This window comes from Antedon mediterranea, chromosome 4 (genome assembly GCF_964355755.1).
Source record: "Antedon mediterranea chromosome 4, ecAntMedi1.1, whole genome shotgun sequence".
Taxonomy (NCBI): domain Eukaryota; kingdom Metazoa; phylum Echinodermata; class Crinoidea; order Comatulida; family Antedonidae; genus Antedon; species Antedon mediterranea.
The window spans coordinates 5,352,652-5,372,327 of record NC_092673.1 but is presented as its reverse complement, the minus strand read 5'-3'; the positions used below and the strand labels follow the sequence as shown (position 1 = coordinate 5,372,327).

The 19,676-nt window shown below is 31.9% G+C and overlaps 3 protein-coding genes across 4 annotated transcripts in view; 2 read left to right on the top strand and 1 right to left on the bottom strand.

Annotated features, from left to right (window-relative positions):
• Positions 1–7,135: 7,135 nt before the first annotated feature.
• On the top strand, positions 7,136–10,726 carry LOC140047935 (polyadenylate-binding protein-interacting protein 2-like). The gene is made up of 4 exons (XM_072092967.1): positions 7,136–7,232; positions 7,819–7,935; positions 8,462–8,641; positions 9,129–10,726. The coding sequence occupies exons 2-4, from the start codon at positions 7,822–7,824 to the stop codon at positions 9,186–9,188; spliced, it is 354 nt and encodes a 117-aa protein (XP_071949068.1). The 5' UTR covers positions 7,136–7,232; positions 7,819–7,821; the 3' UTR covers positions 9,189–10,726.
• Positions 10,727–11,408: 682 nt separating this feature from the next.
• On the bottom strand, positions 11,409–15,488 carry LOC140046698 (retinol dehydrogenase 14-like). The gene is made up of 6 exons (XM_072091405.1): positions 15,449–15,488; positions 14,828–15,067; positions 14,294–14,386; positions 13,092–13,292; positions 12,082–12,188; positions 11,409–11,582 (listed from the first exon to the last, which is right to left on the bottom strand). The coding sequence occupies exons 1-6, from the start codon at positions 15,486–15,488 to the stop codon at positions 11,409–11,411; spliced, it is 855 nt and encodes a 284-aa protein (XP_071947506.1).
• A 2,631-nt stretch (positions 15,489–18,119) lies between these two features.
• LOC140046447 (probable JmjC domain-containing histone demethylation protein 2C) overlaps positions 18,120–19,676 on the top strand; it is a 114,068-nt gene continuing 112,511 nt past the window's right edge. For both annotated transcript variants that reach the window (XM_072091092.1, XM_072091091.1), the window contains exon 1: positions 18,120–18,398. In XM_072091092.1, the coding sequence (XP_071947193.1) occupies positions 18,225–18,398 (174 nt within the window). In that variant the 5' untranslated portion in view covers positions 18,120–18,224. The remainder of the gene's footprint in view (positions 18,399–19,676) is intronic.

The following is a 19,676-nucleotide window of genomic DNA, read 5'->3' as shown; positions in this document are numbered from 1 at the left end:
ATATCTGTACATCAAAACATTTAATATTAAATAATTCCCAGTGCAGAATAATGAAAATGGTTATAATTGTAAATAAAACTCAAGTCATACAATTTAGTTGCTGGTAATGGGGTTGGGACTGCAACAATATTATTGAATACAAATGAAAAAAATACCTGAAAAAGAGTACTGTAAATGGAACTAGAATTTATAAAATTATTTCAAGAACAAGCTAGGTGGTCTAGGGGTACAGTACAATCCCAGTACGTTAACTAGAAGTTCTGGGTACAAGTCTTTTTGCAGATACTACCATACACCAAGTATTCCAAATATTTCAGGTTTGGAACAATTCACAACCATAAAATTCTTTCATTATTGCTAATATTAAATAAGGAAAAAATTGTAACATTTTATGAGTTGAAGGGCACATTAGCACTAACACCGAGGACAGCTAAATTATCCATAATTTTCTAAGAAATTTCGATTATGTTGTTAATTTAGTGAAATTGTTAAACAAGTTTTTACAACATAATGCCCTACATGCTTTGTACAAATTAACCAACTCAAGGTTGTAACAACACCAGGCAAGTCAGTATCCTTGGATTTGTAAAACCATATAACTTTTTATTTGCTAGTTTGTACAATCTTGGCCTAGCAAACTTAATTTGTTTTCAAAGATTTAATTTTATTTGTTTGTTAGTTACATCTTAAAGCTTTCAGTTTCACCTTAACATCAGAATGAAAAAATATGGCTGATGAATAATTTATCAATCAATAGATCATCATCTCCAATTGTGGACCAAATTTGTGAAAAATACACAAAATTTAATATACCTATCTTAATGTACAGTAGGTTTGGCAAAAAAAATATGACTGCAAATCATTTTCTGGAGGGAAGCTATTGAAACAGACAGAAATACTCCACTCAAAACACATATATTTTGTTCAATAATAATACTTAATAGGCAAGCACTATAAATAACACATCGCTTTTAGACCATGATTAGTTGATAAGATGGATTAACTATATTTTGTTCAATTACTTAGTAAATAGTACTACATGATTGTACTCGTCCCTGAAAACAACAAACAACATTTCCCAAAATAAGGTGTCCTGTTTTGGTATGAAATTGCTCATCCTATTGAACAACTCCCTAAACATATGTTTAAAGAACGTTATGTCTAAAGATACGGTACCGTATCCATACTTTTTAAAACTAAAGGTACGGTAATTATAGAGGGCGCTATGTAATGTGGATGTTAATCAAATAGGTTATTGCATTGGTTTTCTGCAAGCTAGTTGTGTAGCCTAGTGGGCATGAGATGAGGCTTTGGCTTAAGGGGTTGGGGGTTCGATGCTCTTCTTGACGTCTTTTTTTTATTTTATTTTTTTAGTTTTTAATTTAAGAGAGATTATTTAGAGGGTTAGGTTTTTAATATTTAGGAAGGAGTTTAATATTTAGGAAGGAGTTTTATATTTAGGAACGAGTTTTATATTTAGGTACGAGTTTTAGGAATACAATTTTACCGTACTTTTAGCAAACGGAAGCGCCCTCTATAATTACCGTATCTTTAGTTTTTAAAAGCATGGATACGGTACCGTATCTTTAGCAACGGCGTTTAAAGAAACACACAATTTGACTAACCTTAGATGACATAATTTCTGGTTTAAAAACTCAACGAATCAAAAACAGCAATATGCATCAAAAGAAGAATTCAATATCTTCAACTTTGCAAAAGTCACTGGGAAATTGTTGATAATTGTTAAATGTTACAACAGTATGGATCCCATGTAGCGTGAGAGCTGTCTGTCCTCAATTAGTTCAGTGTACTGTAACACCACTAATAAATACACAGTATTGGTAATACTTGTGTGTACACATTCATTCACAAATTGGTTGAATCCATTTTCTAAACAGGTCATTTAGATTTTACAGAAAAAAATACAATATGTTTAACTATGGCTATATAATGTTTAATTTCATGCATCATTCCTCTACTGGAATAGCATATAGTTGAATGTATGAATAACTTGTTTAAAAAGTTATTTAAAATAATAATAATACCTCTAACTCAATACACAGACCCTTTATTTTAATGGGATAGTCTACGTAATGGAAAACTGGTACATGTGATGTCCCTGGGGTTTTCATAATCCCTTTTATGGTGAAGAAAATTGAGAATAAAAAAAATCTTGCTTGTCCTAAAGAGAAAGCTGTAAAGTTCATCAATTAATTGGTTCCAACTGTGGGCATGTTGGGGACAGATACACTATTAGACTTGCCCCAAGTGTGTATTGTTTTTTTTTAAATTTATTTGTGTTTATTTCGACCGCGATTTTTGTCTGAAACTCCAGTAATACACGTATGAAACGCCATATGTGCAAAAATATTTATATTTTTACTAATATTAAGAAAAAACTCCGTCTGGAGCCCAGACTAGTACACTATATATATGAGACCGACCAATGCCATCTTGTTGTCTTTCAACTTGAAGATTGCTCGTGTTTTGGACAACAAGCTGTACGGTCACAAAATAGAACTTAGAATATCAATTGATAAAAAGTAGGAGACTAACTCAGGTGTGATGATGATGCCATTTCCTGGGACCGGTTTCAACTTAATTAATATTTATTCAACTAGTAAATCACAACCTGTTGATGTAATTGTATATGTTCCATTAATAGTTTCAATACCAATTAATTTATCAAAACGTTTTTTTACTTTGAATGCATCAAATGATATTACTTTGATTGACAGGAATTATTTTATTTAAAATCTATATTGTTTTATATTACAGTCATTTGATAATATAGTTGATATACTGTACTTTGTTTAAACAAAATTGCTATTGTTTTTCATTCAATTCATTGTGATTATATGTATTGTTTATGTTTCTTGCCAATCAACGCTGGAGGCCTCGGGTGGTTTCAGCCCTTTTCGACATATTTTAATGGCTGTTTTTACCTCTGGACACTGCTCATAAGATCCAGGGCCACTGGCTATAGCCAGTGAGTGCTTATAGTGGTTACACCACTGCTAACTAGCAATATCTCATGACAATTTTTTCCCTCTGTTGTGGAAAAAACAACTGCCTATAAAAATCCTGGCTACACGACTGTTGCTTATTTCCTTAAAAAAATATATAGAAATGTGTACTTTTTAAAATATGTTCAAATAGAAGGCAATGCAAAACGGTTAATTAATGGAGAAGAATGTATTGAGGATGGGTACTTTATAACAAATAGTATTGTTAGTAACAGTAAGAACGTAAATGACAATTAAAAACTCATTCAAAATGAGGTACTTGTATACCAGGTACCTGAATAAGCCACCTTGCCGAGTAGACACTTGGAGAAAGTGAAGAACAAACCTATACAAACAATCCTTCATATATATTGCAACACAATACTTTATTAAACACTGTTCTAACAAATAATAATCAAATGATCGCCACCTACGTAAATTCAGAAACAAAGTGAGTGTTCTTGTAAGTGCCTTTGACGGAGTCGGATATATTTGAGCAGTCATTAGGAACGCTAAGGTGTTGAATTAAGCAAATAACCGGGACATTATACGTCTTTGAAGAATCAACTCATTGAGAAGAGAACCAAGGCAGGAAAGAATAAGAAAAACTATATGGAATTGAACTCCGACCAATAGCCACTTGATACAGACTTACCCATACAAACAATTGGATCTTGTGTTTTTATGTAAATAAGTACTTGAAAAAACAGTGCAAGAATGGATAATGGGGAAAAGCAAGCAGCATTGACTGAATGTAGCAGAGATAGAAATTTCAGGTTAACCAAGCAAAAAAAATGCACCCATGTATAGATTGAACAAATGTCCATTTGAAAGAAAGTTGCACCAGTCAACAGTGCCACAATATCAATTATTAATAATTTGTAATATCTATCTTTATTTTCTCAATTATAATATTACTGTATTATATTTCTATGAATATATTAAATATATTTATTCATATTTATTTTTTTATGAACATTATTAAATTTTATGAATTTATCATATTTATTATGTATATTTTAGGTATTTCTAATTAAGTTCAACTGAAAATACTGAACTAAAATTATTACTTAGTATATTTGAATAAAGTTTAAAACCAACAATTTAAAACTAGATTTGGTAGTCCATTCTATTATAACCAATTTTAACATCATTATTTTGTTAAATGATGCCAGACATTCTACGGGCGGTAAGGTAATATCTTTAAAATTATTAATAGAAGGCAAGTGCCGAACTTAACACCATTGTCTGATTGCCTGTCTTTAATCATGTCATCATTAATATTTGAAGCCTATCAAGATACAAGATCTAACAGTAGGCCCAAGGCCATAATTAACAAGGGGTAGAGCCAGTACAGGTCAGTATCAATGGAATAATCATTCGTAATTGTTTCATCATGATAGGATAATTATCAAGAACAATATTATTCTTAAAGAAAACAAGGTTTTGATTAGCAGTAGATGAGCAGAGCCTAACTTGCCATTACTTACAGCCTTAAAAAACTGGAACGATGAACTATTAAAAGTGTTATGAATCTGCCCTAGTTCTATGCTATATACCTTAATGTTGTTGAAGAAAGAATACCACAAAATCTGCAACCAATATAAAGTTTAACTACTCTTACCTTATAAAGTAATTCTTAGTTCTTCTCTGTGCATTATTAGTCTGGGTCCATTTTAGCAATTATTCTTCTTGATCTTTTAGACCTACTTTTATTCTTCCTAATTCTCTGTATATTTAGTAGTACTATTTAGGTCAAGAGATTGCACAACCATTCCAAACCAAACTAACAAATTTCAAAAACTTAAAAAAAAACAATCGTTATATTAACATCTTTGCAAGAATTGTTATAAAAGGAGTAGCCAAAATAGGATGAATTTATGATTTATCATGATGTGATGAGGTATAAATCATAAATGTGTGAATCATGGTGAAGTTGATATATAATTTTAAGTGGGGCGAAAAAAATCACACCAAATGCTTTTAGTATATCTTCTGCTTCTACCCACTCAAGTTCAATTTAGATGGTAGAACTATATTATTTCTTAATTAAACAGTGCATAATAGATATTAAATGGATATTCTACCATCTTTAGTATGGATCAACTCCGGCCTCCAAAGTCCTGCTAAATAAAGATGGACAACTAACAACTTGATAACGCACTCTTAGCATAAAGTTTTTGGCACAAACATTTTTACACAGTACCTTTTAATTCCATTCTATACTATATTATTTTTTGCAGCTACAGGCATAAAATATTTCATTATCTTTCAGGTCAGTGACCCGAGTATTGTCCTGAATCACTTCCACTAGCCATGGGACAACTTCTGAAGCACCACCTCATATAACAAAAGCCATAAATTACTAAACAATTGAACAAAGTAAACTTTTATGGTGTCAGATGACATTACAATAGTGCCTTATTATGAACCTGAAATGACAAACACAAACACATTAAAAAAATGCCTATAGACATGAGACAATTACCAATCGTAAGTTCCTATAGACATAAAACAAGTAAAAATCGTAAGTGCCTATAGACACAAAACAATCAACAATCATAAGTGCCTATAGACATGAAATAATTAAAAACCGTAGTGTCTATAGACATGAGACAATAAATAATAACAGCTTTCTTACTGAAGCAACAGAAAATGGACAAAAATCTAAAAATCAACGAATGGGGACAACAATTAATAATACTTACGAGGACCTGAGGGGAAAACAAACAGATGGAGACTACTTGGAGTCCAACTGAACAAAATCTCCATTGGGGAAGAAAAGATAAAAAAAGAAATTGGATAGAGAGGATCACTAACATAACATATTTATTAAATAAAAAGAAAAGGAAGGATTAAATGACCCAATAATTTTGAATTATGGTACCAACATTTTGGTATGGAACCTGGTGTAAAAACTCCTATGCTTTTAAAACTTAAGGTCCATGATGTGGAACTAAAGGCCAATGTCCACTGCAAATTCATTCAGCTAAGTACCCCACCACCACCACACCACATCGATATGCCTACCACACCAAATCACATGGCAGTGTTTAAGCCTACAAAGTAAGACGAAGGAGGCGATGAAGAATGTTATTGTTACCCTCATCGTATTTCATGATTTAGTTCATATAACTTTATATCTATGTGTATTATAATAATCAAATATATCACCTACAAAGCCGCTGAGGGCTCTCTCGCCATCCCGTCACAATTAATTAATTTATACATACCACCAGTACTACACCAACAACACCTGTGGTATGTGAACAGTAAAAACAAATAATAGCAAAGTTATTGAAATGTTAAAAAGCTGAAAGTATTATTAGTTTGAAATTAAAATTTATATAAAATGTAAAGCATGAATAATAAATTCGGCCAAAAAACTGAAAATAATATAAATTCGGCCAAAAAACTGAAAATAATTGGAAAATCCCTCATTTTACCAACTATCTTTGATTTTACATGCAAATTTTAATTTAATTTTAATAAAAATCTATTAAAATAGATTTTTATGTAGCGCCACCAGCGGTTGTTGATTATTTATCTAATTTATCTATCTAATCTTTTTCCGCAAAAATCTTTAATTTTTGGCCTAATTAACCAAATACATTTAATAGATCTACCACTAAAGGTCTTTGAATCAATCTAAACTAAGGTGCGTTTATTCAAGATCTTAATAAAAACTATAATTCTAAGATCTTTGGTTTTTTAGTAATATGGCCCTGGGTCTTTATTTATTATGACCTCAAAATCTATTAATTAAAACATACAGCCAATTTATTTCAAAGTATTGTAAAGTGATGCATTTATTTGTAAAATTTAATTCAAAAAATAACATAAAAAGCAATTATAAAGTACGTTATATTGTTTTTTAATCTAAACTAAAAAAGTTTGAAAGTAGTTGATCCATTGGTGGCGCTTTCCTATCAGGCTCTTCGCCATACAATTTTTTATTTTCTAGATATTTCGATATTCTTATAAGCCTATTATTTATTTTAGTACATATACATTTTGAATAATAAGTATCAAATATAATAATTCAAATGCAACTCAAATTGATAAAGTTAAAAAAATATATTTCTTTTAAAATAATTTGTTGTGGATGGGTCCTTCAAAGGTCAGGTCGCTGTCGCTCGTAAATGTCGCTTTGATTTTTTGTCTACAACAAAACAAAGAAAGGTGCCTGCAATTATTAGTCTTTTTTGTGATAAATTGAAGAAAAGCGTACGTATAATGAGTACAAACAAATATAAATGTCTTAATGATGCCATGTGTAACAATTTGAGCATTAATACTGTGTTTATTTCTTAATTAAATGATGCTACATTTTTCATTAGCAGTCCATATCAATTATCATGCATGGCTGACTCGCCACTCTCTCCAGGCCTCGCTCTGGTAGGCTAGCTAGGCCTAGCTTTAGCCCATAATAAAACCAGTGCTTGTCACGTCACTTGTGTAGGCAAACTATCAACAGTGTTTAGGGCCTAATAAGCATATGAACTTTTATATTATACAACGCCATGGCCAGTTATACGAAAACTATTCAACCAATGTCATTTCCTTATAAAATTATATTATAATTTTTGATTGTTGTGCTATGTATTCTAAAAATAGTCATGTCGACATTATTGTTATTTGGATAGAAATTTCGGATTTTCCCAAAGTTGACCTAAATAATACAATTTATTTTTTCCAGATCGATAACTTTTTTTAATGAAGACTAGGCCTAGGCTACCAATAATCTCACAATTATATTTTATTCACCACCAGAACAAAAACCAATATTTTCTGCTCTTGTTTAACTTTTTAGAAAATGGTCGGAATTACTAAATTGGTAAACCCAGTAGTCAACAATGAGGTGAATAGCAGCTCAAATCCTTTTGCTGAATATGAATGGATGGGCCAAGAAGAGGAATTTGATAAAAAGGTATTTTTATTTTTGTCTTATTGACTTTTTCTTCAAATACAATGAGAATATTTCATATGTCATAAAGATTATATTTCATAATAATAATAAATATTTATTTATAGTCTCCTCTGATTAATTTTTGCAATAAAATTAAAACAAAAATGATTACATTAAAAAACCAAAAATGATAAGGGTTGCTGGATGATCGTGCCAATAAGAAATACAAACATGCCCATAAGCAAAATCATCTTGTTATTAGAGCTGATTGATTTAGATGTTGGGCCTGGTTGTCTTAGATGTTTTGAGTCAAATAGAACTGAAAGCAAGAGTGAGTGTAACATTTTCAATTGAAAAATACCTGCTACATTCATTAGCTTATGAAAATTGTTTCTTAGTGGATTACATCAGATAAGTTGACTATCTATACAATAGGTCTTAAATATCCCAAGCAAAAGTAAACTGTCACTTTATCTTACGGTGTGAAGAGCAATGGGAGTAGTTTTTTTGGAGAACTGTACTTTACTTTTGCGTTTGATTAATATAGGTATTAGCAGAGCTGGAAGAGGAAGAATTTATAGAGATCTGTTTTGAGGAGATGCTTGCCGAAGAAGAGGCAGATTGTTTCTACCCTCCGAATGTTCTTCCATTACCAGACGCTGAGAAGGAAGAAGACTCAAATGACCATAATATGGAACTGGCCATCCAAGAGTCTAATACAATGGAGGTAAGCATTGGAAATTACATTTGCCCACCAGATGCAAATTGGCAATCAATGATGGATGATGCAATGTATTATTTTGATTGCCTTGTTGGTCTGATAAGCTTTACCAATTTGGTACAAGGATGTTAGTGAAAGTGCCTGGGAAACTAGTATGAAGTGCATACCTCCCCAGGCCAGCAGGCCTTTTCAATGTTGAAAGAGACCTACATATGCTACCGGCCATACTATACAAATAATGTTGAGAACTTAAATGCGTGTCCAGTTGGGAACTGGCAAGAAGAAATTATTTGTCACAGGACAATCAGCCGTTATGATTGGGTGTCCACCTTCGCTGTTTCATTTCTTAATCTCGGAGAAGCTCTTTCCCTCAAAACGACATCCAGCATCATGCATCACATTGTCTGGGCTCTTTCATACTTTTCCAAACTAAAAAATTATTAATATTTCATTTTCCTCAAAAGTCATTTATGTTTTTCTATAATTATTTCAGGAAACTCCAGACTCTGAGGAATCCAGTGAGTTTATTCTAGGGTCATCACCTCAGAGGTAGGAGTGGCCAGAGCATGTTGTTACCAAGGTGACAACCTTTGATTGGCAGATGCCTTGTGCCTGTAATTGACAGAAGGTGCCAGTACCTACCTTGTTTGTTACAACATTTTTAGGTTCTTTACTATTTTTATATTTGTGCAACATTGGTATCATGAAAATATATTAAGACCAAGAAAATGTTTATAAAAGAAAATTTAATGTAAAAAATATGAAAAAAATATATATAGATTAGTTTAATGTTTATAAGTTTTAGAGAAGTTAATTGCCATAATGATAAAAGTAGCTTTACCTTTTAACTCATTGGATATGTGGTACTGTAAGTTTTGGTTTGCGCAGTGAAAATTGTACAGTTCCAAACAACGCTACCTTTTTAAACTCAATGAAATTTTCTTTATTTATATTGTTTATTTTTATATTTAAGAAGAATTCCAAATTTATGGACAAATTTATGTATATTTCTGTACAATTTATGTATCAATTTCATGTCTAAAATTTGATGATTATCATTATTAACAAATAATTTGTGTTTACGCTGGAATATGTTTGGGTTAACAAAGAATATTTGTCACAAAATTAGTCCTAATTAAATATTTGAACATTTATTATTATTATTAAAAATAGAAATTATTAGTACAAGCAATTATTTAAAGTACTGTATATTAAATTTTTTGGTCATTAAAAATCAATGTCATTGAAAATTTTTAATGCAAATGTTTTATTTTTGAGATTTTAAAGAAAAATAATTTAATTTAGCTATTAATTTTATCTTTGTCGCTGTTAACAAGATTAAGAAAGTATATTAAAGTTTTGCTTATATTTTTTTCATTTTTGTTATTCAAAAAATTAAATAATTCTATTTAGGTCAATTTTTATTTGCTCATTAATCAAAATATATCCTAAACTTTAGGCCTATTGAAAAATTGTTGATACGCAAAAATATGAACTAACCGTATATCTAAAAATGCATATAATGCTCCGCCCATGTTATGTAAGCTATTGTTTACAAATAATGCGGTTACATATAAACTATAATTGTGGATTGTAAGAACGTTATTTCAAATATAATTCACATTAATCAATGTATGGAATATAATTAATATAATAATGATGTTGTAGTCCTTGTCTTATGACGTTGTCATAACTATATATCATTCTTCATTTGTATTCATTTATCAACATTGTTTTTCTTCTATTTGAAATTCAGTATTATAATATTTATAGAATTGTTTATATCATCTTTATTAACATTGGCATTTTTGTAAATTTTACAACACTTTGTTTTCTTTTCCAGACTTTGAAACACAAATACATTATGCATTCTTTGCAGTAGAAATAATTATTTAGAAATGTCGGAAGTAATTTTTTATTTTTTATTTATTTTTCATTTATACAATAATATAGAAGTAATAAGATAATGCTAAGGAACTTGCCTTTGTGTTTAGAAGTATTGTTTTATGTTAATGGTGATGTTTTAAGAAGAATTTAAGAAAGAGGCATGCAAATTGTAAAGTTTATGTCAAATAAAAAGTAAGGCTATTAGTTTATTTTTGTTTTTATATATTTCGGAAACAAAACCTACATAAATTTTGAAAGTTTTGATACAATATGTTTCGAGAGAATGCATCGTTTTTCATCTCACTGAAGCAAGTGTTCTACCAGTTGAACTAGTAAAAAAATGTGACTTATTCCTTGTAATATTTTTATAATAAAGCAAAGCCTAAAACATGAATAAAAGAGGTAATAAAATGGACAACCCGGGAATTGTTCATTTATGTGTACCAGAGTGCTCTATACAGCTCTGTCTACACTATTAAACTAGTTTGACAAAAAAGGTGTGATGTGCCCAAATATGGTACTAGTGATATGCCCAAATATGGTAGTGATATGCCATCATCATTTCCATATATGGACACATGTTTTTGTCTTAGTTTTATAATGTTGACAGAGCTTTAGAGCTAAAATTCCCCATTGGCACTGTGTATGGCACGCTCGATTTATATCAAATAATTCTGATCGTTTTCTTTGTCATCACCATCATGGAATTAAGATGGTAAAGGTAAGTGCTCTTCATAATGAAATCACGTTTTAACAATCAGAGGATATACTGGGTCAGATCAGAAGAGGCTATACAATATATCCAATATAAGACGAAGTTTTCTGTCAGAAGATGCGATGTTTACTGTCGCTAGATATGATACAGCGTGAATAGGTTTAAATGCTACTATTTCATTGTAAGTTGTTCACTTCTTTGCCACAACTCTCTGGCATCATATTTATCAAGAGCAATCTCTTCGAGTTTCTCTTCCCGACAGTCAGAGAAGAATCTCCCGGTAACCCCATCCACATCTTCTGATACCGCTAAGTGTATACTTGTCTGGGCGCCTTCCGTAGGTGACTAGGGAAGAAAATAGAAATCTTAATCTTGTATTTCACTTTTCATAAAGTGGTAGCATCAACTATAAACGTGTTAAAGCTAAAGCAGTAACAAAATCGTCATGTGTTCTGCGTAGTAGTAGTTAAATGTTGTATGTAACATATATTCAATACATTGCATCAAACTACATACGGGGTTTTTATGATGTTGCTGGAAGTCAGAGACGTCAGAAATAAGGTTTCCACTTATAAAATGACAAAATAAATCGTAAAAAATTCAACGAAAAATCCATTGGCAATTTGACTATTTTTTGCTTTAAATTACATTTTTTCAGGTGAATACTTTTATTTTCGATTCAATTTTTGGTCAAAGTGGATACAAATTATGTTACATTAAAATGGAATATTCAACAAAATTTTGTTAATAATTATTTTTTTCAGGGGGACAATACATCTTGAATAGTACTAAATTACAATCAAATATGTACTATGCTGTTTTTACTCATTCAAGAATAGCTTACCTTAAAGACAAATCTTGAAAAGAAACCGAAATTTTGAAGGTATTTAGACGAATTATTGTAAAATTCAGTGTTGACAATACCAGGATGTAAACAGTTGACCGTCACATCTGAAAGTTAAAATATTTATAAAAAAAAAACCCGTTATAATTCTAATGTCATACATCATTATCCCTTTCGCTGATATCGTCACTTTCTTTTCATTCTCTTTTTATCACCTTCTTCTTCTCTCTCTCTTTTGTTCATCCTATTGTCGTTGTGATGGTGTCCGTAGAATTTTTATTTTTTTTATTTTTTTATATCTAGTTTAAGCAGGGAGGAGGCGCCTGAGTCCGGGATCCCGAGACACAGGTATTGACCGGGGTTCAATAGACCGATCCCTGGTTAGCGACGATGGCGTATCCCCTTACTTCGGGTTGTTTTTTTTTGGCATGGTTGGAATCCCTTTTATCGTATTAGTTTATGTACAGAGGTTTCACAACATTAGGCGCTATATAAATCCAGGATATTATTATTACGTATCCCTCCACTTTCATCACATTTCATTCCAACGAAAATGCAACTTCTATCACGGGGTAGCTATCATCAAGACCACCACCACTATCATATCAAGGTCAGAACTTCCATCTCCATCTTTATTTTAATTGTCATCTAATTCTTATCCGCATTATTATCTTTCCAATCCGCCGTTTTTGTGACAATTATTAAAACTGACTCTCCTCCTTCATCACTTATCATCCTCTATATCTCTATCTACCTATCTACGTCACGTCAGTCCTCCTCTTTCATCATCTCTCAGCAACCTCCTTTCGTTGAAAGTAATAACTTCTCTTGTTTGCATTATTTCATCCATCATCATATCGCTGTTACAAATCTCTTCTTAAGCTCTGTTTACAGACAAATAGTTTGACAATAAAAAAGAGTGATGTGCCCAAATATGGTATTGATGTGCCCAAGATAGTGATATGACATCATCATGTCCATATGGGCACATCACATTACATTATACCCACTCGTTCCTTCCAGTCGCTTCGCTAATTCTAGTGAAAACATGACGTTGGCAAGTTTACTATGACAATACATTGCTCCTAAAGGACCATATTCTTCAACATTCGGATAACCTGACATAAATTCAAACTCCGATGCCTCGCCGAATCGATAGGCCGTTGCAGCAACTATAACGATGCGACTAGGTGCAGATTTCTTTAACAAATCTATAGATATTAAATAAAATATACATATTTTCCTTATTGGAGGTATATTTTTTTAGGGTATCTTTGGGACACTCTGAGGTACACCGCTATTTAATGTACCTCCTAATGCTTGGTTCCCACTAGAGACGTAACGCAAGGACGTAAACGGAACGTAAAGCGTGGTTCCCACTAGCGACGCAACGCAAGGACGTAACGCAACGCAAGTGAATTGACCAATCACAAGCGATGGCTTATTCTCTTGTGATTGCTAACTGTCTATAACTTCGTCACTCGCTTGCCATCACTTACGTTACGTTACGTCGTTGCGTTGCGTCTCTAGTGAAAACCAAGCTTTACGTTGCTTTTACGACCTATTGGTTGGTAACAAAGTCCTCGAAAGGGCATGTTATCTTAGATTTAGGGGACATTTTCCGAAGGTCCTTTTAATACTGTATCTAGTTTCAAGCTTTAGTGAGTTGACCATCACAAGCGATGGATTATTTGAAGAGTCGCTTGTCATTGATCAACTCGCTTAAGCTCAGTTTCCACTATGACGCAACGTAAGGACGTAGACGAAAGGCAAGCGAGTTTACCAATGACAAACTGTTTGAATAATCTTCCCACTAGAACGTAACGCAAGGACGTAAACGCAATGCAAGCGTTTTAACCAATGACACTTAAAGTTTGGTTCCCACTAGAGCGTAGAGACGAAAGCGAGTTGACCAATCACACGCGACTTTTCTAATACTTCATCGCTTGTGATTTGTTAAATCACTTTGCGTTGCGTTACGTCCTTGCGTTGCGTCCTCCTAGTTAGAACCAAGCTTTAAGGAACTGAATAAAACAGTATAAAAAGAACACCTTCGGAACCCAACAAATTTCCCCGCGTCTAAATAAATAAACTATTTGTTGACAGTGAATTTCATAAAGTAATATGTTGTTTCTGACCAATCAATATTATTATTTTAGTAGGCCAACCAATCATGTAGTTTAGGGCCGGTTTAACTCTCCATAGAACTTACCAAGAAGAAGATTGGTAAGTAAAAAATGTCCTAAATGATTGGTTGCAAATGTCAGCTCTAACCCTTCTTCTGTTATACTTTGCTCACTGGGGGCTTAGAAAAGAAAATCAGAAAAGCTAATAAATTAAAGTGTATGTTCGGTTATATTTGCTTTGGTTCGATCAAGTGAGATTCGGGGATATGATGATTGGATGGAGCAATGATTCAACGAACAGACAAACAAAAGAATTAATTTAAAGTTATTATACTTAGGCCTATACAGGTGGACATTGGTTGAGACAAAATGGACGGGAGTTTTGTCGGCCCACGGTAATCCATTTAATAACTGTATTGATAAGGTAAATTAGATTATGTTTTGGGTGCAAAGTGCTACAAAAATGTACAGAGCAACATAATTATTTAATATAATGTACTGAAATACAATATTTATTAATTGCAACAAGTGTACGTTCATAGTATATTATGACTGAAGGTGGCAAAGTCGAAATGGATAAATTGAACCCGGAACTACACGAATTTGCATAAATACCGTACCTGAAATTCCTGCGTTGTTAATTAAAACATCAAGTCTAGTTTCCTCTCGCTTTATCTCTTCTACAAATCGTCGCACTGAAAAAAGAGACGAAATGTCTAGCTGTTTTACATATACTTCTTCACTTTTAGTCGTTGCACGAATATCGTTGGATGCCACTTGTGCTTTAGATAAAGAACGACATGCTAAGATCACCTTTGCTCCTCGTCTGGCAAGATCACGAGCGGTTTCCTTTCCGATTCCTGAAATTGTGCACAAGTTTTGTTTAAAAAAAATGTTTGCAACAGTATGGCAACTTTGACGTTAAGCTGTGTTCCCACTAGGACAAGGACGTAAGCGCAACAACCCAAGACATTTATCAAACGCGACTCGATAATTGGACAAAATGACTGTAACGCGCGCGTACAAAAGCCGTTTAGTTTATTTGATATGAGCTGCAATGAGAATATACTTAATTTATAATTTTAAATATCAAATTTCTTTTTGTTTATGAATGAATAGGTATACATATTCGGGGTGGGGTGCTATACACGTATATAATTGTCCTTTCGGACTAAACTAAAACAGCGCCACCAAACAAAGTACTGTAAATGTAATGTACTTTTTGACTTAACATTTCTCACCTGAATTTGCACCAGTGATGATAACAGTTTTCCCCTTCATATCTCTCTTACTACGACATCGTGTGAATGCAGATCTTACTCGAGAGTAAACCCATTTATACGCAATCCAACCAAATATTGAAAAACTTGAAAAAATGAAGATAAATATGATTGGATTCATCTTAAGTTTATGCAATAGCCAATATGAATTCCTTATACCACCACACAGTATAGCCTCCCGTATAGCCTACTCAATTGATTCGAGAACACGACTGATCGTGTTGAATTGTATACAGGAATTGAAGAGTCCGAAGTTCAATGCTGAGTTTTTTTTTTGGTAGATATTTATTCAAAGCAAACATACATTCGTGCCCTGCTTATCAGATTAAGCGAAGGGCAATTATGATTGCAAGGAGTCGAGTCAACACTTCCATTTTTATTGACTTATACCGTGTGTAACATTGATAAACTAAACTGGATAGGCCTACATTTCTGCCTATACACTAATTACATCGTTGATGTTATAGCATCCGTGATTTTCTGAAAACTTTATGTAGTTCTCTATGCCCGCGAACCAACATAAAAAGGCTATTCGGAAATTGAGTTATTTCTGATCAATTAGCAATTTAAAACAATATCTATGATCATCAATGCTTAATATCCTAATTGTGAGAGATATTATCAATTAAATAAATATATCATTGCGCTACCCACATTGAATATACTACAAAGTGAAATTACATATAATAGGCCTATAGGACACTGAAAATTATTTATAAATGTGGTTACTGTATACAGATAATGCGTTATGTTGAATTGTGAACAGGTACTATCCTAAAAAATTTGAATAGCGCCCTCTTTAGAGTAGTAAAAAATGTCTTACTTTTTCTGACTTCTGCGATCGAGGCATATTAAGTTGTGTAAGTTCATTAGATAGTGATAATGAATCAGTTCTGCTGACGAAGATGATAAAAGGATCATGATAATTGTAATAATTAGACAGACGACGGCGATATTGATAAAATGCAAATACAAAAATAAAATCGTTTGTAGGATGATCTATCAGAAAAATAAATGGACTTGCTTTAAAATAATGATATATACAGGAATTTATCAATAACAAATATTGCTGACACTGACATAATAATACGGCGCGGTGGTTTGTGTACGTGCGCGTACGTATACGCATATATATACACCATAATAAATCGTGCCGTTCCCTTACAGGTTTACTTTTTTCAAATTAAGTATCATCTCATGATTCATTTCATGAATGCTAAATCTGTGATAAAAAAAAAACTTTCGTATTTTCAGGGATGGACTTCTCGGCAGAAACGATTCAGAACTAGTCATGTAACGTCTAGGTAGGTTAACGGAGATGTTGTTATTGCAGCGAAAATGAATGAATATTTCAGGAGGAGTCATAACTTTTATTTATTCATTTTTAAAACATATCTGTACAAAATTAAAACATCTTTTATGATGGTGCATATGTTGTGCATGAACCGTATAATAATAAGATGTTGGCTTATGAAAAACAAGTGTCCGGGGAAAATATAAAATGATTTTATTTTTAGAAAAATATTTTCAATTTTGTTATGCTCTTTTATATATCCTCATTGTTGATGTTATTTTTAGAAAAATATTTTCAATTTTGTTATGCTCTTTTATATATCCTCATTGTTGATGTTGATCAACATCGGTATTATAAGAATGCCTGTTTTTTTTTTAACGTAGGCCTATATATTTTCTAGTATATCCGACTTTTAAATGTTCCATCCATCATCCCCAAGCCGATGACCAAGTGTTCTCTCCTCATGACCCCCTCAGGATCCGTCCCGTTTTCTACCATCACCACCACCACCACGGTTTCCCGATTAACTTTATTTAATTTTTTCTTTTTATTTCAATAAACATTGACCTCTGACCCATTTCACATAATACAATTGTCGGATACTGTATACAGGTATACCTTTATTTAAGCTTTATATAAGCTTTATATAAGCATATAACTATTATACAGTATAATGATTATGAAATCATTTTATTTATTTTATTTATAACTTTTTTTTTTTACATGATTTCCTCGCGTTTAAAAACTATTTTGTTGACGTGACAATCAATTCCATAAAGTGATATGTTGTTTCTTACCAATCAATATTACATTGCAACCATCAGCAACGACATTTATTTTTTTTTTACATGTAGGGACTATACATTTAAATCAGACATACGGTAGCCTAACGTTTTTATTTCTATCATTGGTCACAAAACATACATATTCTAGACGCTATGTTAATTTTTAGGTGTCTCATCTTTTCAATCAACAAATTATGAAAAGCTAAAATATGATATTAATGTTCTATACTTAAAATTAAATCACTAACTAACTTATTAGAATAAGATACATGAATTAGATTAAGTATTTTAATTAAATGCAATTTTACATTTTAGCTGAATTATTTTTACCAGCTAATACACTGTTATTTATATTGCTATTATGTATTATTTATACCGTAAAATTTAAGTTTGCAACCATCAGCAACGACCTTTAGTTGCTACTGCATCTCCCTGTTGCTGATGGTAGTGAGTTGTTGCTGAGTAGGTTGTGTGTGTGAGTTGTCGATGTGTGATGTGACCCTTTGACCCACAACAAGAAATCCCAAACAGAATTATTGCGCATACTGCTGGAGGTCGACAGCGGGGAGATTGTCTGACAGCGGGATTCCTAAATTTTGGACTAACATTTTACGATTTTTGTTCAGTTCATGGAGAAATGTGAAGTGTAAAGCACATTATGGGAATAGAATATCGGGAGGAGTTAGTCGGTAAGCGATTTCTCCGCGTTTCTGGCTCTGGAAAATTGAAACTAAATAAAATTTCTGAGTGGAATTGGCAAGCTGGGATAATCCGAGCGGTTGATGGCAACCACGGAGCTTCAACCAGGCCTACAAAACACGACGTTACTTCGGTGAGTTTACCTTCAACGGTATTTTATAGTTTCGTTGCTTTTTATATTTTTGTTTGCTGTAATTATGGTGTTCCTGTTATACTCTAGTTTAAGAGATATAAGCGTATATGATTAATATACAGTGATTACTATTATTTTTCTTAAATTAGTCCGCACAGGACATCTCTCTACTCTGTCGGTGCTGTGTTCTGATTATAGGCTAGGCCTAGATACACAGTAGCTGCTAGGTACAGTATTGTATTTATAGGCCCAACTTACCTTTTTTACCTTTATCTAGGCCTAGGCCTATGCTACTCTTTTTATAGAATAGGCTATTCATCCTCAGTCTTACCATGAATTTTCCTGCGACCCCTCAATTTACTAAAAATCTATGATTTTGTAAGGTGTACTCCCTACACAGTCTAGCGTATTTGTCTACCATACTGTATGTAGCCTATATAAGAAACTGTTGAACTATTGTTTATGCATTACATTGTTTACAAGGGATATTTTTTTGTATATAATATTTAATTATATAATAAAAATATTAAGATGAAATTAATAATTGATTAAACAATGTACAGTAATATATTATTATTTAAGTTGTTAGAAAATAGCATTGGACCAGTAGTCTTATATCTACAGTTTGTCTGGTCAATTCATACTGTATTCCTAATATTAACATTTTATTTTATGTGTAAAAACAAAACTATACCTATATTATGTAACATGAATTAATAGAACGTCGCTATTTTAGGGTTATTTTTTACTTGTTTTGTATAGAATCGTTACTTCTATCTATTTTTAATAACCAAAACATGATATCATTGAAAGAATAGAAATTTGTTTATTTTTTTAAAAGTATTAATAAATATCAAAATCAAAATAAATAAACTAATGTTTTAAATAAGTAAAACAAATGTTTACCGGTACTTGGCCTAATATCAAATATCACAAATTAATTTATTTAAACAAATAAAGCGTAGGATAATATCTGAATTAAACAATATAATGTTGCAAATGAAAATAAACAAATATGTGGGTGACAGTGATTATTAATAATATTTTTAAATAATTATTTTAGCACATATTAATTATTAAAAGAAATTTATATAATATCTAAATATGTTGACCTTTTGAACTACAAATTTGTTCAAAGCCTGATAAATAATGGATGAGTCAATTTAAGTAAAATATTTTTACTTGATGAAGTAAATAATTATGCATAGTTTTTAGCTCAGGTCAAGTGTATAAAAAATAGCAAGCCTTTCTTCAGTACATGAAAACAATACAACCTAC